The 15,812-nt window shown below is 39.5% G+C and overlaps 1 protein-coding gene across 3 annotated transcripts in view; it reads left to right on the top strand.

The window, feature by feature from the left end:
• Nucleotides 1-13,905, top strand: part of adcy6b (adenylate cyclase 6b) — a 76,628-nt gene extending 62,723 nt beyond the window's left edge. For all 3 annotated transcript variants that reach the window (XM_027170344.2, XM_047807188.1, XM_047807189.1), the window contains 12 exons: nt 8-155; nt 246-343; nt 983-1,070; nt 1,192-1,308; nt 4,765-4,923; nt 5,055-5,230; nt 5,710-5,736; nt 6,879-7,014; nt 8,232-8,495; nt 8,716-8,920; nt 9,080-9,204; nt 11,389-13,905. In XM_027170344.2, the coding sequence (XP_027026145.2) occupies nt 8-155; nt 246-343; nt 983-1,070; nt 1,192-1,308; nt 4,765-4,923; nt 5,055-5,230; nt 5,710-5,736; nt 6,879-7,014; nt 8,232-8,495; nt 8,716-8,920; nt 9,080-9,204; nt 11,389-11,517 (1,672 nt within the window). In that variant the 3' untranslated portion in view covers nt 11,518-13,905. The remainder of the gene's footprint in view (nt 1-7; nt 156-245; nt 344-982; nt 1,071-1,191; nt 1,309-4,764; nt 4,924-5,054; nt 5,231-5,709; nt 5,737-6,878; nt 7,015-8,231; nt 8,496-8,715; nt 8,921-9,079; nt 9,205-11,388) is intronic.
• The last annotated feature ends 1,907 nt before the right edge of the window (nt 13,906-15,812 follow it).

Genomic DNA, 15,812 nt, shown 5'->3' with positions numbered 1-15,812 from the left:
TTTGTAGCCGAAGTGCTCAGGAGGCCCTGAACCCCGAGGATGAGGTAGACGAGTTTTTGGGACGTGCCATCGACGCTCGCAGCATCGATCAGCTACGCAAGGATCACGTCAAAAAGTTCCTGCTCAGGTTTCAGACACCGGTGCTAGAAAAAAAGGTTCATACGCAGTCCAAAAATCTGCATGTATCCGACAGAGAAGATTCGCCCCATGTGCGCAAGGCTAACATGTTATCTTTGTCTCCGCAGTACTCTAAGAAGGTGGACGATCGATTCGGGGGTTATGTGGCCTGTACCCTGGTGGTGTTTTGTTTCATCTGCTTTATTCAGATCACTGTTTTTCCACAGTATGTAGTTTCAGTACTATACTACATATACTGAACATTTCAGACATATACATTATGTGTTTCATATATAGTACAGTGCCGTGTGTATACTGTAGAAGTATTTCCCAGTCTCTTTCTCTTAACCTTTCACACAGGAAAAGGTGGATTACATTTACAGCATTTACAGTAGCAGACTCAGTTTATCTCATTTTAAACAATTGAGCTTAAACACAGACTCCTTGTGATGGAAACTAATGTATATTTCTGAAATATTATTACAATCCACTATATCCATAAGGGGGTTAATACTTATGCACTCACACAAGCTTTGTGTTGTGTAGGTTATTGTTATATTTTTTCACCCACACTTAGATTATATTATGTAATGTAATATAATGTAATATACATTCATGACATATCATTCTATTTAAGATTTTTATATATATATATTTATGATATAATTCTATTTAAGGATTTCCCTTCCCGGGTGTGTGTGTGTGTGTGTGTGTGTGTGTGTGTGTGTGTGTGTGTGTGTGTGTGTGTGTGTGTGTGTGTGTGTGAGTGTGAGTGTAAACTTATGCACAGCAGGAACTGTGAGCTTTCATTTTCAAGACCTGGAGTGTAAGACAATATTTATATTTTCCTCTCTGTTTTCTGCAGCACGACACTTATGCTTGGCATCTTCATCAGTATCTTTATAATCCTTGCCAACATCCTCTTCGTATGTGCCATCTACTCCTGTATTAAGGTCAGAACAGTCGCTCAGTCACTGGTTTTATTAGTATAAACATATTTTTCATAATTATCCCCCCCAATGGGATATATTTTATTACTCACTGTTTTTTTTTTCTTTTTTTGTTTTTTTTTAGCTCTTCCCCGTGGTCTTGCAAACAGTGTCAAAGAAGATAGTCGAGTCTCGCACTAACAGCACGCTGGTAGGAATCTTCACCGTCCTGCTTCTGTATCTCTCAGCGTTTGCCAACATGGTAAGCCACCTTCAGTCAGAAGCGAGCACAGCGATCTGTTAGTCAAAGTCAGATGAGGTTCTTGTGTTCTGTATTATTTCTTTTCCTCTTTTTTCTGTATGTTACGCTATGTGGCCACTTTAATAGGAAGACATATCCCTATCCTGAGCCATCCATCTGTTCATTCAGCCAATCATGTAGCAGCAGCACAGTACATGAAATCACACAGATACACTACATTATACATCAGAATAGATGTATACACGGTATATATATATATAAAATAATGTGACATGGTTGTTTGTGCCAGACCTGCAGGTTTGTGTTTGTGGCTGGTTTCAGCAGCAGAAAGTCACCTGGGATTTTCATACACAACAGTTTTCACAGTCTCTGATGTTTACACAGAATGGTCCAAAGAACAAAAGACATTAAAGGTTTTTCAGGCAGAATAGTCTTGATGAGCATGTGCATAGATTTTATATTTTCAATCAGTTGTATTTTTTAACCAAAATGTTTAACTTCTCATCTTTTTTTCCCCTTTCATCCTTCCTTCCCTTTCTTTATTATATCCCTCTCTTTGGACTGGTGTTAAAAGCAGAACTTGTAACTTTATATAACGCTAACAAAATCCTTACAATCCGGGGGGCATTGGGGTTCCGTTTTGTTTACAATGCACAGAAAACTGTGAGGGAAAGAACCTTGACGAGACAAGAGGTCGATGCCGGAGAATCTCGCTCGTAGCTTAAAGGTGTCCACAGAGGACTGCTGTCCATTAGTGTGATTGGTTAAACCTCTCACGTTACTTCCTCTTGTCGAGTTTCATAATAAAAATTGGTCTGCGATTCTAAAGATACTCGTCTATGTAAATAAATAAATAAATAAATAAATAAATAAATAAATAAATAAATAAAACAGCCGAGATAACGCCCGCCCTGCAAATGACCCCCCACAATCAGTCCTGAATACAGAGATTGATTCTGGACTACATCCAAGTTTGATACAGCTTTAATCAAAAGCACCGAACTCTCTTTACACACAGACTCTGTTACAGTTAGCATTCAAGGACTACTTCATTTCTGGTGCACAGAATTCCTCACGAGGCAGATTAAAGATTATGTATCTGTTCAGTTGTTGTTGTTGTTGTTGTTGTTTGTTTGTTTGTTTCATTTCATATACCATAGTGTTTTAAGTCAGCTCACACTTTTCTTTTGTGGTTTTAGTGATTATCAAGATGTGTTAAAATCTATTGCTGGTAGTTTAAAGGTTAACTTTGTTCTGAGAAAGGTCATTAGTTGTTTCAAACCTGCACTGGAATTTTCCGGAGTGGTGCAAAGCAGCGAGTCATCAGCAGGTTGTGAGTATGAATGTCTCAGCAGCTTGTTTAAAATGACGCTGTCCAGTCAGAAGTTACATTTGTTCTGTACATTTGTATCCTAACGTTGTTTTTTTTTTGTATTTATGTTCTAAACATAAATTTTGTGTTTCTGTATGAGTACATCACATTGCAGTTGTCAGCAATGTATGGATAAAAAACAGACCCAAATGCAGGATAGCTAAAATAAACTGGGTTTATTAAATAAAAACCACGAAACGGGAACACAAGGCGAAGCTCTATATTTACCAGTCGATCTACGTTTCTACCCTCACCTATGGTCATGAGCTTTGGGTCATGACCGAAAGGACAAGATCCCGGATACAGGCGGCCGAAATGAGTTTCCTCCATAGGGTGGCCGGGCGCTCCCTTAGAGATAGGGTGAGGAGCTCGGTCACTCGGGTGGAGCTCAGAGTAGAGCTGCTGCTCCTCCACATCGAGAGGAATCAGCTGAGGTGGCTCGGGCATCTGTTTCGGATGCCTCCTGGACGCCTCCCTGGGGAGGTGTTTCGGGCATGTCCAACCGGGAGGAGGCCCCGGGGAAGACATAGGACACGCTGGAGGGACTATGTCTCTCGGCTGGCCTGGGAACGCCTCGGTATTCACCCGGAAGAGCTGGAGGAAGTGTCTGGGGAGAGGGAAGTCTGGGCGTCCCTGCTTAGTCTGCTGCCCCCGCGACCCGGCCCAGGATAAGCGGTAGAAGATGGATGGATGGATGGATGGATGGATGAAATGAGAACACAGACTAGAGACAAGACGACAGAGGAAGACAAACGAGGACATCAGACAACATCAAGGATTCCACCCTGCCATAGGCAACGTGGCACGGCTAAATAGACATAACAATTAGACACATGAGGAACAGGTGTGCAGAGGCAGGGAGGAAGAGACAAGGGCGGGGCAGACACATGACACAGAACATAAACAGTAGCACGTGGCCAGTCCAGGCTGAGTCCTGACAGCAATGGACAAAATGATTTGTATTAGTCAATTTTTTTGCCAATTTGACTCCAAGTGTTTCTAGGTTGATTGGCATCTCTGGAAAATTGACCGTAGTGTGTGAGTGTGTGAGTGAATGAGAGTGTGTGTGTGCCCTGCGATGGGTTTGCACTCTGTCCAGGGTGTATCCTGCCTTGATGCCCGATGACGCCTGAGACTCCCCGTGACCCAAGGTAGTTCGGATAAGCGGTAGAAAACGAATGAATGAATGAATGTTTGGAGTCAGACCAAATGAATGATCAGTCATTATCTGGAGATCAATGTGGGTCAATCACATCAATCACGGTGACGCTAAACACTTGTGTATGTGGAAGATGGAAGATAGCGCTTGCTTCTGAATGTGTTACAACACCCCACGATGTTGCACGAGCGGCAATACGCAACAATGCTTTCGGATGACTTCACACGCTTCAAAAAACACACAGTATAGCCTTCGCCCCAGTGGGTGCTGACTGATGGGTGGAACTGGCCATCAATAATATAAAAATATCACTCAATACACATCAGGTATTCTCTCTGTGAGGTACGATATATGGAACTGTAGGGTTGGCCCAGGTGAGGAGCATGATGGAAAATAACAACAAGCTTTTCGGTCATTTAAATTGGTTGTACCAGACCAGCCATCCTTTGCACGTGTTGTATCAAAGCCCTTAATTTTAACGTAGAAGTAATCTGGAAAGTTAAAAAATAAAAACCAAAAAGATGTGGCAGTCTAGTGCTCATTAGGGATAGGATAGATGTTAGAGATATATAGTTACTTAAGCACTGAAATGTAAACTTCCTGAATTTACTCATGACAAATCTAGAACATCCCTAGTGTTTTTAGCACTAATCTGACTCATCATCAGTAACAGTGATGTCAGAGGCGGTTGAAGGTTCAGGTGGTTAAATCTCTGGGTTGTTAATCGGACAAGCTGCCACTGTTTTGCCCTTGAGCAAGGCCCTTAACCCTCCCTGCTCCAGGAGCACTTTATCATAGCTGAACCTGCACTTTGACACCAAAATCCTAAAGTTAGGATATCTGAAGAAAGCATTTCACTGTGCTGTAATGTATATGTGACAAAAATAAAGGCTTCTATTCTTTCTGTTGGTTTATCTGTCGTCAGTTTACATGTGAGAAAGAGGACCTGATCCAGTGTGTAGCACAGGACCGGAACATCAGCGATAGCGCCGTGACACTGTGTTTCCTGCACAACCTGACCCACACAGCAGACGACACTCTGACACTCTGCAACAACCACAAAGTAGCGTGTCCTTTCCCTGAGGTCAGTGTGAGGTGGCACGTGACTAGCAGCGTGCTTTCCTGCATCTTGCAATCATATCCACATATTGAGTGTGTGTTTGTGTGTTGGTGTGTGTTGGTGTATCTGACATGCCTGTTGTGTGTCCTGTCCAGTATTTCACCTACAGTGTGCTGCTGACTCTGCTGGCCTGCTCTGTCTTTCTGCACATCAGCAGTATAGGCAAGCTGGCATTAATGCTGCTCATTCAGCTCAGCTTCCTGCTGCTGGTCGAGTGGCCTCTCGTGGTGCTGTTCGATAACGCCGACCTGCTGGTGTCCGCCAACGCACTGTGAGTTCAGCTCATCACACACGCTCACAGCGTAGAGAAAACGAACAATCCGAATAGAGACGCATCAGGCAAAGCAATTTGTATGAGTAGGAGGAGGAAATAAGGACAAGATCCATAAGCCATATCCATGCTGTCGATGCAGCACTAATTCAGTCATTAGGATCTAATCTGGAATTAAATTTCTACAATCTATAACTTGGTAACGATCACGAGCTAAACTACTCTGTGGTATTAATCGAGAACGACAGCTTCTTTCATCGCTACGCTAATCCGAAGTCCTTTTATTTGACCTTATATATCATTCAAAACACTTACACTTCCTTTTGCAAGACCTTCAGATGACTTTCCGATTTAGTACTTAGTCAAATGTGTGAGTGTGTGTGTGCATGCGTGTGTGTGTGTGTGTGTGTGCATGCGTGTGTGTGTACTTTGTGGGTCAAGTAGGTCACTAATGAGAATGTTTCTATTTTTGCACACAGGTCTGGTTTCAATAAAACAGAGGCTTGGTAAGTTCATAACACAGATGCTGATTTTGTGCCCTTGTGATATCTGGTTCAGAGTCTGACTGAGAGGTGGACTGAGACCAGGTCGCTTCAGATCTGGATCTAGATATTTTTATTTTTTATAAGAACAAGTGCTGTCTTAAAGCATTTCTCGAAGAGTTACTTAATAAAATTGAATACAGGATGCTGCAAAATCTTTCCACTGCCAGTGTCAAACTTTATATAATATATAATTAAATCTGACTCAGCCGATTACAAATACTGTTGTTATTGAGAGCAAGTACTTGGATAAATAAAGCTTTAATCTATCTAGCAGAACACTGTGTGTCTTTAATACCAATTCAAACTAGATGATACCAAGTATTTCATGCTAAGATCCTGTTATTTGTTTGTTTTGGGGTTTTTTTTTGCAGCCTACTCGTTTCCCCAAGTGTAAGAAGACTTAACTAATGTAAACCCCGATTGATCGACTTTTATTCCAAATTTTATTCAACCACTGTAAAAGCCGGTTGTTTCATATTAATGGCTTTAATATAATTAATGGGATAAAAAATAACGGAAGCTTACAAAAAAATCCAGTACTGTATATATTATATGTCAAGCCTTGTTCTCGTCACCAGATTTTATTCTTTTCAGTGTGTTGTTACACTAAAAAATTTAAAAAAAATATTATACAGTATATTTCATTGGGGGTAAAAGGCAACAGTGACTTTGTGGTGTTTGTGGTTAGCATGTTTGCGTCACACCTCCAGGGTTGTAGCTTTGATTCCCTAATCCACCATGTGTGTAAAGAGTTTGCATGCTTTCCTTGTGCTTTAGGGGTTTCCTCCCTGGTCCAAAAACATACTGTAGGCTGATTGTCGACTCTAAATTGTCAGTAGTGTGTGAGTGTGTGCGGGAGGGGGGGACAAACTTTTGAACTGATGTTCAAAAGATCATTCTATTATTATATGTCGATAATAAATGAAGATGGTAAATAAATTAAATATATTTATATATTTATTTTTCATGGTATATTTGGGATATTCTTCTTCTTATTATTATTATTATTATTATTATTATTTTATTAATAATAACAATAATATTGTATTATTATTTTATTTATTATTATTATTATTATTATTATAAAATTCTTGTCCCTGCAGCTCTGAGCCGAACTCACACAAGGTGCCGCTGAAGATGATGACACCAGTAATCCTCACCGTATTTGTGCTGGCGCTGTATCTGCACGCACAGCAGGTCGAATCCACCGCACGCCTCGACTTCCTGTGGAAACTGCAGGTGCATCTCCCTATGCTTGTACCACTGAGAATTAGCCTTCGCTAAAAAGAATGAAATTGCCAGTTGATTACACAACAGTGCCTGAGACGTCCCTCACGTTTGCGTCCGTGACTCATTTTTGTCACAGAGAAACCTAATGACGCATGAAAGAGTAAGATCAGTACAAGATGTTGTAGTCGTATGAGGATGTAGTGATGTAGACATAGTGATGTAATCGCCATGTCGTCCCTTAAAAACGACCGAGCGAAGTCAGCAGACGTGTTAAGAGGAGAACTTGCCTTATTGGTGTTTTCACGAATACAGTGTTTCTTCTGACTCGAAGCGTAGTGTGTTCTTATCCACTCGGTGTGGTTTGTTTAGGCAGGTGAGAACACAGCATTCCCACTAGGGTGTGATTGCTCCTCTGAGAAAGGTGTCCTTGGTCCACTTCCAAGCAAACTCTACTGCTGTTCGTTTGCAGCAAGAAACAGATTCAGCTCCGAGTTAAATCGGCTTTAGGAAGCGAAGCAAGCACAGCGTGTGTTTTGGGTTGTAGTTTTGGATTTTCGACACAAGCTGTTTATCGTTCCTCTCTATTACACTGTCGTCTATAAAGACCTCTAATACGCATTCTCTACATGCAGATATTTTTGTCTCTATTTACCGCAAAATTGTTCAGTTTTCTGTACTATTAGTTACAAACCAAGTTTCATGTATTTGTTACTGTTGTGAACGAAGACAAAGGACAAAGCTGTACAACTGCAGAAATGTGTTACGGATATTTAGAGCAGCAAAATAAAAATAAAAAAAAAAAGACCAGCAAATAAACACTGGCTTTGATGCAGTTTATTACTACTAGTTATTTTTATAGTTACATCATTATAAATGTTGCAATACATTTATTTAATGGTATCTACACTGCTTCTGCTTACAATTGGCAACTTTCGTTTACTTTTTTTTTCCGCATTTCTACCCTACATGAGTCTGTTCATGTGATCACGTACATGAAGCTAAACCAAACAAAAAAGCAGACGACTTTTGTTTTCTTTTATACGACCAACAGAACTGGGTATTTAATACTTGACCTAGTGACCTAGCACGAGGATGTGTTATTGAAAACGACTATAAAGCACATCTGTAAGTGGCTATAAAGTTGTAATCCTCGAGCACACGGTGTAGCATAATGCCCTGGCAGCGTTTGTCATCTCTTACTTATTGCTTTTGTGGTCTGTCCGCAGGCTACAGAAGAGAAAGAGGAGATGGAGGAGCTGCAAGCCTACAACCGTCGTCTCCTTCATAACATCCTGCCGAAAGATGTGGCTGCCCACTTCCTGGCTCGAGAGCGCCGCAACGATGAGCTTTACTACCAGTCATGTGAGTGCGTGGCTGTGATGTTCGCCTCGATCAGTAACTTCTCCGAGTTCTACACGGAGCTGGAGGCCAATAACGAAGGTGTGGAGTGCTTGAGACTGCTCAACGAGATCATCGCCGACTTTGATGAGGTAAGAAAGCGAAAGTAGGACGCGGCAGTTGGCCACATTGACTCTAACTGGCATCATTTGACAGGCATTTATGAGTCTTCTAGCTGTTACTATTATAGTAACAGATATATTATATTTACTTATTTATATTTATATATTTACTATTTTAATCCATGTACTTAAGTGATGGTTGGGAATTTAGTGAGCTCTGTGACGGTAAAGTTATCCGTAATGTCCTCAGATCATCAGTGAAGATCAGTTCAAGCAGCTAGAGAAGATCAAAACGATAGGGAGCACGTATATGGCGGCATCGGGCCTGAACGACTCGACGTTCGACAGAGAGGGCCGCTCACACATCCTGGCACTAGCTGACTACGCTATGAGGCTACGGGAGCAGATGAAGTACATCAACGAACACTCGTTTAACAACTTCCAAATGAAGATTGGTCAGTAAAATCGTCATCCCGGTTACACTTCATGCCTTCTGCTTAGCATACAAAATACATTTTGCTATTTTTATCAGTGCAGCTTCGCGTAAGCTTTGCTAAGGCTTTGACTTAGCAGAAAAACAACATTTGCTAACTGTATATGTGTGTTTTGTACAGGGTTAAACATCGGGCCCGTGGTCGCTGGAGTGATCGGAGCTAGAAAGCCGCAGTACGACATCTGGGGAAACACGGTCAACGTGGCGAGTCGCATGGACAGTACGGGAGTACCTGATCGCATCCAGGTGCCAGCTCTATAATGACCTCTCTGTTTCCACATAATGTACCCAGACCACTTTATTAGGAATACATGTACCCTTGTTCATATCATCTCATGTATACATGAGATGATACAATCTCATGTAATCTCATGTATACCACATACAATCTTGCAGATGCGGGTCAGGAGCTTCGGGTAATATTCACATGATCGTGCATCAGAATATCCAGTTTCCAGTGTAATCAGAGAAATCTGAGCCTAAGTGGGAACAGTCTCACTGAAACTGGAGCACTGAACATGGCATACCAAGCAAAAGAACAGGCGAAGTTTCAGTTAGACCGTACCAGCTTGTTTCCTCAGATCTCTGTTCTCGACTGACAGGAGAGAAACCCGACGTGGTCCTCTGCATTTGTAGATATTCCCCCCTCAAGCCTGATGTGTTCTGTGATTCGTTTCTGCTCGTGATGGTTGTAAAAAGTGTTTCTTTGACTTCCGGTAGTCTTCCTATCAGCTCAGATCAGTCTGATGTTTTTTGTTTTTCGCACCATTCTGTGTAAACTCTTTAGACTTCTGTGTGGGGGGAAAATCCCCAGAAGGCCATCAGTTTCTGAAATACTCACAATACAAACAACCATGACAGTCAGCGAGATCACGTTTTTTTCCCCGTTCTGATTGAGGTGAACATAAAAACCGAAGCCCTTTCTTTATCTGTCTCTGCATGATTTGACGCATCGTGCTGCTGAAAAGCTGTTACTATTAAATCGTCTCACACACACACATGCTTATACACACGTATACATATAAGCAGTAGCAGTAGTCATGGTAACCTTTATTTAACCAGGATTAGATCAGAGATTAAATCTCTTTTATAAGCAGACAGCACAGAAAAACCTCCAACATGGCTCGAAGTCGTTTACATGTGCCAGTGAAATTCAGCCAGTGAAGGGAGCACAGTAAATCTAAATATATTAATGAGGCATTAAAGATTTTTTTTTCCCCCAGCTCAGACCACACTAAACACCTCCATACATCATAAATCACTTATTTAAAAGGATTCAAGAATTGTTTCAATGGAAATACCAAAGCTGATAACCTTCACCACATTTCATGTTATTTTAAAAGCCAATAAAATGGAAGACGAGCCAGATATCAAATAATAATTTACATTTTTCACTGCTTTAAACTTTCTATTATTAACTGCCTCCTTCGGGGCAAACCCCGCCCCCTTCGCCAATCTCACAGTGTTTAGATTTTGACCAGTGCTCTTTTTTCTCCTCTCAGTTTTCCCTCTCGAAATATCCGGCCCCCTAAAAAAAAGCTCCTCTGGCTTAGCTAACATATGGCGAGTATATGGTTAATATCAGTTAACTGTATTTATTAGAGAATATTATTATTAATATTATATTATTTCATCCACTTGAAATCCTTCGACCAAAAAAATTACCAATAAAACCAAATTTAAAAAGAAAAAATAAATTTATTGTTGAAGGGCTGAAAAAAATTGATATGTTTAACGTTAAAGATAATTAGAAAGTGATTTAACATCGCATTTAAAAGTGCTTTTTTTTTGTTTTTTTTTTGTTTTTTTTTTGCTTTAAACCTCTAAATTCCCAACGATAGTTAACACCACCGACACAGACTTCTGATGTGATGTGACCTTGAAACTCACACATCTCATATCGTTTCATCAGTTGGTGGGAAATTCCCCTCGATTTCTAAACTGGACTTGATTCACACCTGTGATGTCATGACACTGACATGTCATACACATCCACTGCACTGGTGTACAACCACAAGTTCAGTCATATAGCTGTATTACTAAGAGACGATTCAAAAGAAACAAATTCTCATAAATTATAAATGCAGCCTGCACTGCTATCTGCTGCCCGTCAAGTGTAACTACATCGATGTGGCATGAATTCAGATTAACGCTGCCTTCACATGCTAACGGAATGAACGAAAAATACCGGTTTCTGTCTAGGAAGTTGCACTTAATAGGTCGTAATTACAACTGGAAATTTATGCTACTCCTAAATTTGGCGGAGTTCAGTTTCTGTAGTATATGTTTTATGCAAAATGTATTAGTACTAATAAACCTGGCATCATTCATGTTCTTTCCAGCAACAAAGCACGATATACTCGTAATTATCACTTCAGAAGTGAAAGACAACAAAAACCTCACATGCCTCATAATCTTTTGTTCTCCCAGGTGACCACTGATCTGTACCACGTGTTAGCCAGCAAAGGCTACCAGCTGGAGTGCCGTGGCCTCGTCAAAGTCAAGGGGAAAGGAGACATGACCACTTACTTTCTCAACAGTGGACCTTCAAGCAGTTAACACTGACCACACGCCTCCAGTTGCACTGAAGCGAAGAGACGGAACTCTGAACAGAACGTCAGACGCACTTTTTTTTTTTTTTTTTTTTTAACCAGTTTTGGAGTATAACCACTGAAGGGCTCGCAGCTGAGTCACGTAACGGAGGTGTTCAACACATGCACACACTGAGAACCTGTTCTCATTCTTAGCTGCTCTCTCAGACCGTCTGAACCAGTGAGCTGTCTAAGAGCCGTGGCCTTAGATGGAATTGAGAAGGATTGCATTTAAATTCTTTTTTTTTGTTTTGTTTTTGGACCGATTTTTAAAGAAAAACTTTAACGACAAAAAAAAATAAAAAAAAATGCACAAACACACATATATGCAAGGATGAAGTAAGAATGCAAATGACCAAAGAACACAAATGTTAGATATAGGAACACTACATATGTTTCATATGTCTGAACAATTGCCAGTTGACAGATTGACTGAATTTTTTTTTTTTTTTTTTTTTTTTTTTTTTACGATTGTCAACACGACCACACTTTTTTGTTCTCTGATGCAATTAAGACTCTTTCTTGCCATGTACAACGAAGGCTTCGGACACCAGAGAGGGATTTAAAAATAACTTTTATTCATGGCTTATTGGTACATTTTTATAGTGTTTTGGGGGACTCTGGGAACCATGAAGTGAAGAAACTATATGAAGGACAAACATTGACATTGGACATGGGAAATGTATTTTATTGTTTATGTTGTCGTAAGTTAAATACGTGTGGATGTGTGAGATCGAGCGAGCGAGCGTGAATCCATTGTCATCTTTAAAGGGCATAACTTGTCACTGTGAGATTTATATAATCTATGTGCAATTACTTTATTGCCAAATCGACTGCTCCCAGGCATGTCTGACTTTCATTATCAATATTTCTTTCTCTGTTCATTCCTCGTAAATGAGTTCATTTCCTTTGTTTTGTTCTTAAATTCCTTCCTTGTTTCTTTCTAACAGAAATAGCTAGCCAAGATGTTGCCGTAGTTAACACACTCAATATATTTTGACCCTTTTGATTAAAACAAGGTTTCAGTCTACCGCAGGGGTGTCAAACTCATTTTAGGTCATTACACACAATCCAGTGTCCAAAAAAAGTAAACAAAAACAACAAAAAAAAAACACTCAGTTCCACAACACAGTGTCCAATAATACATCAACTCCTCTTCGGTGTTTATTTGGTCTAATTTGCATTTATCTGTAAGCTACAAGTTGATTCAACGTACACTATCTGAGGTACAAAACGAATGAACACAATGCTGTTCCTTACCAAGAGAAATCGGACAGATTAGGGTTTAATATACAATGTGTTGCATAAGTATTTACCCCCTTCCAGAAATGGATTATCTGCCTAATCGAATATCCTAATCTATCTATCTATCTATCTATCTATCTATCTATCTATCTATCTATCTATCTATCTATCTATCTATCTATCTATCTATCTATCTAATTAGGATTATTTGATTGTTTTAAATTTCACATTTTTTCTCAAATAAATCAGTAGTTGCAATTTTTGTGAGTTCAAAATCCTGTTTTGCAAGACGGTTTCTACAATATGGTTTGATCTTAAAACCCCTGATTCTAAAAAAAAAAAAAAAAAAAAAAGTTTTGACACCCCTGCTCTCCATCTGTGATAGTGTAAATCCACCAGTGTTTAAACGTGTTCGTCAAACGTACACCCTTTTCAAACTGAACTGTCTAAAGCTCTACAGAGTGTAACATACTGAAGCGATTACGTAACATTACATTGGAAGACACACAAGTTCGGTTATCTTTGGACAGTGTTGCTATCAGGACAAAACATTCCCTCGTTACCATTATCACCCAGTAGCAATACACACAATCTGACACTGACATCAGGTATCAGTCTGACACTGTACTCATACTCGTAAATGTTATGTCAAACAAACCCAATGCTAACTTAATGCAGCATTAAAAAAAAAAGGAAAAAGGAAAAAGGAAGTCCTTTGACAATTTAATGGCAACAATAAACTATCTGAACTCACTGGCTGTTCCTTGTTAGTTCTATGTTGTTTAAGTATCACAGGTCATATTTTACTGAAACATACTGAAATGTTTATTTTCCACTTTAACTCGGTGATAGTGTTGTTTGGTTTTGTTTTAAAAAAAAAGTCTAAACGAATGAACAATAAAAAAAATGTGTGTTCAGTAGTACTGATCTCTCAATTACTGCAACCAGTCTAGAAAACTAGTCGTGTTATTAAATAAGACTTCTTGTTGTAGTTATTTCAGTACTTGCAAGTACAGAGATGAGAGGACAAACCTGCCATATGCCTTTGTAATAAATTGTATTATAAATAGAAATAGTGTTATTAAAAAGTAGCTCATGAGGCTTAATATTCTCTTTGTCATATTTACTATAGAAATTTATAACATGTATTTTTTCCCTCCTATATAGCTAAAATATTACCAAATGAATCCCACTATTAAAAACTAAAGATGTTTATTTACTTTTATTTTTTTCCCCACTAATGGTATTTAATGTATTTATTCATTCTTTCTTGTTTTGTACAAATGAGATCTGATATGATTCCTACACAGAACAAATGAATCTTTCATTCATTCATTCTTTCGTTCGTTCGTTTATTCATTCTTTCATTCATACTCATGAAGGACTATCCTGGTCAGGGTTGAGGTGGATCAGGATCCTTTCACCAGTCAATTACATTTAACAGTAGGCAATAGTTCACCAATCAACATGGTTTTGGAGGTTGGAGAAAAAGTGGAGAGCATACAGTATGAAACATCACACAATTAGTAACCTGAGAATCCAGGATTGAGCCTGGATGATGTGCACCACCAAACCATGAGGCCAATGATGTAGAGGCTGAAACAATTAGGGTTCTGGGATATTGACTGAAAGGTCGGGGGTTCAAGCCCTAGGACCACCAAGATGCCACTGTTGGGCCCTTGAGCATAACCTTTGACCCTCTATGCCCAGGGGTACTGTATCATGGCTGACATGCTCTGAGCCCAGCTTCCTAAGTTGGGATATGCAAAGAAAATAATTTCTCTGTGCAGTCATGTATATGTAACAGATAAAGGATGCTTCTTCTTATATCAAATATCTATAACACCATCTATACACCTTATTACATTACATTTACATTTATGGCATTTTGCAGCAGCTCTGATCCAGAGCGAATTTTAATACAACTGAACAACTGAAGGTTAAGGACCTTGCTCAATTGGAATTGGGATTCAAACACATGACCTTATCAGACCTTATTGCTTTATTGTTATTGCTGAGTAGAATAGTAGCTGAATACTAAAATCATTAGTATTAGACAGCAGCCTAGAGTTTATTTTTAGAAGATATTCTGCATAACCCGTCTCATCGGAACGCGTGGTTTTAAATGACTGGGAACGGGTTCGACTTGTCCCACAGTAGGACGATGCCTAGGAACAAACAAAGTATTTTATGACACTTGATGCTCACTAAGCAGTTTTTCCTTTTTCTTTTACATTGTATGTGCAATTGGTTTCAGCTATCAGCATTTCCATTACAAACTAACCAACTGTAAATAACTACAACTACATATTGTTTTAAACACTTTACCATTTAGAAACTAGTTCATTGGTGTAAGGAATGTAAAAGCTCAGGGTCTGTCCTCTCAATGACAATATAAAACGTATTTATCTGTAAGGTATGAACAGATCCGACATACAGTATATTGTGTAATAAAACAAATGAACACACTGAAGTGCATGACTAAGGAAAATCTTACAGATTATGGTTTTACCAGACAGTGTTCAAGTATTCAGCAGTAAAAATTATTCAGAAGTATTCAGAATTCCATCATTAGCACATTTTACCAGTAGCTGGTTTGCAATTCTATAAGGCGGCTTTATCGTAGAAGCCGGATTCTACCACAGACGAAAAGGAAAGGGCAGTTGATTGATCCAGATGGCTGAGTAGAAGAAAAGGAATGCCAGAGCTGTTGCCATGAAACAGAAGGTAAGAGGGAAGTGATAGGAAAAGGCGCAGCAGAGGTCTGTGTGCAGTGGCTTAACTTACTACTCTACTCTATGTATGATATGATGTTCTACCGACAGCAAAAAAAATCACTAAAGATGAGGACTCTTGCTGCCAAAAAAGCCTGATGGATGGAAGCTTTTACTGTGGTTTCAACCATACTGTATATAGCTGGAACAGTACACAATAAAATGTTCCTCCAGAACCATGGCGCTACATGAAGCACCGATCTACAGGAGACAACAGACTCAGTCCTACATAAAGTGCATGTGT

Source organism: Tachysurus fulvidraco, chromosome 23 (assembly GCF_022655615.1).
Source record: "Tachysurus fulvidraco isolate hzauxx_2018 chromosome 23, HZAU_PFXX_2.0, whole genome shotgun sequence".
NCBI classification, from domain to species: domain Eukaryota; kingdom Metazoa; phylum Chordata; class Actinopteri; order Siluriformes; family Bagridae; genus Tachysurus; species Tachysurus fulvidraco.
This window is presented reverse-complemented; position numbering and strand designations above follow the sequence as displayed.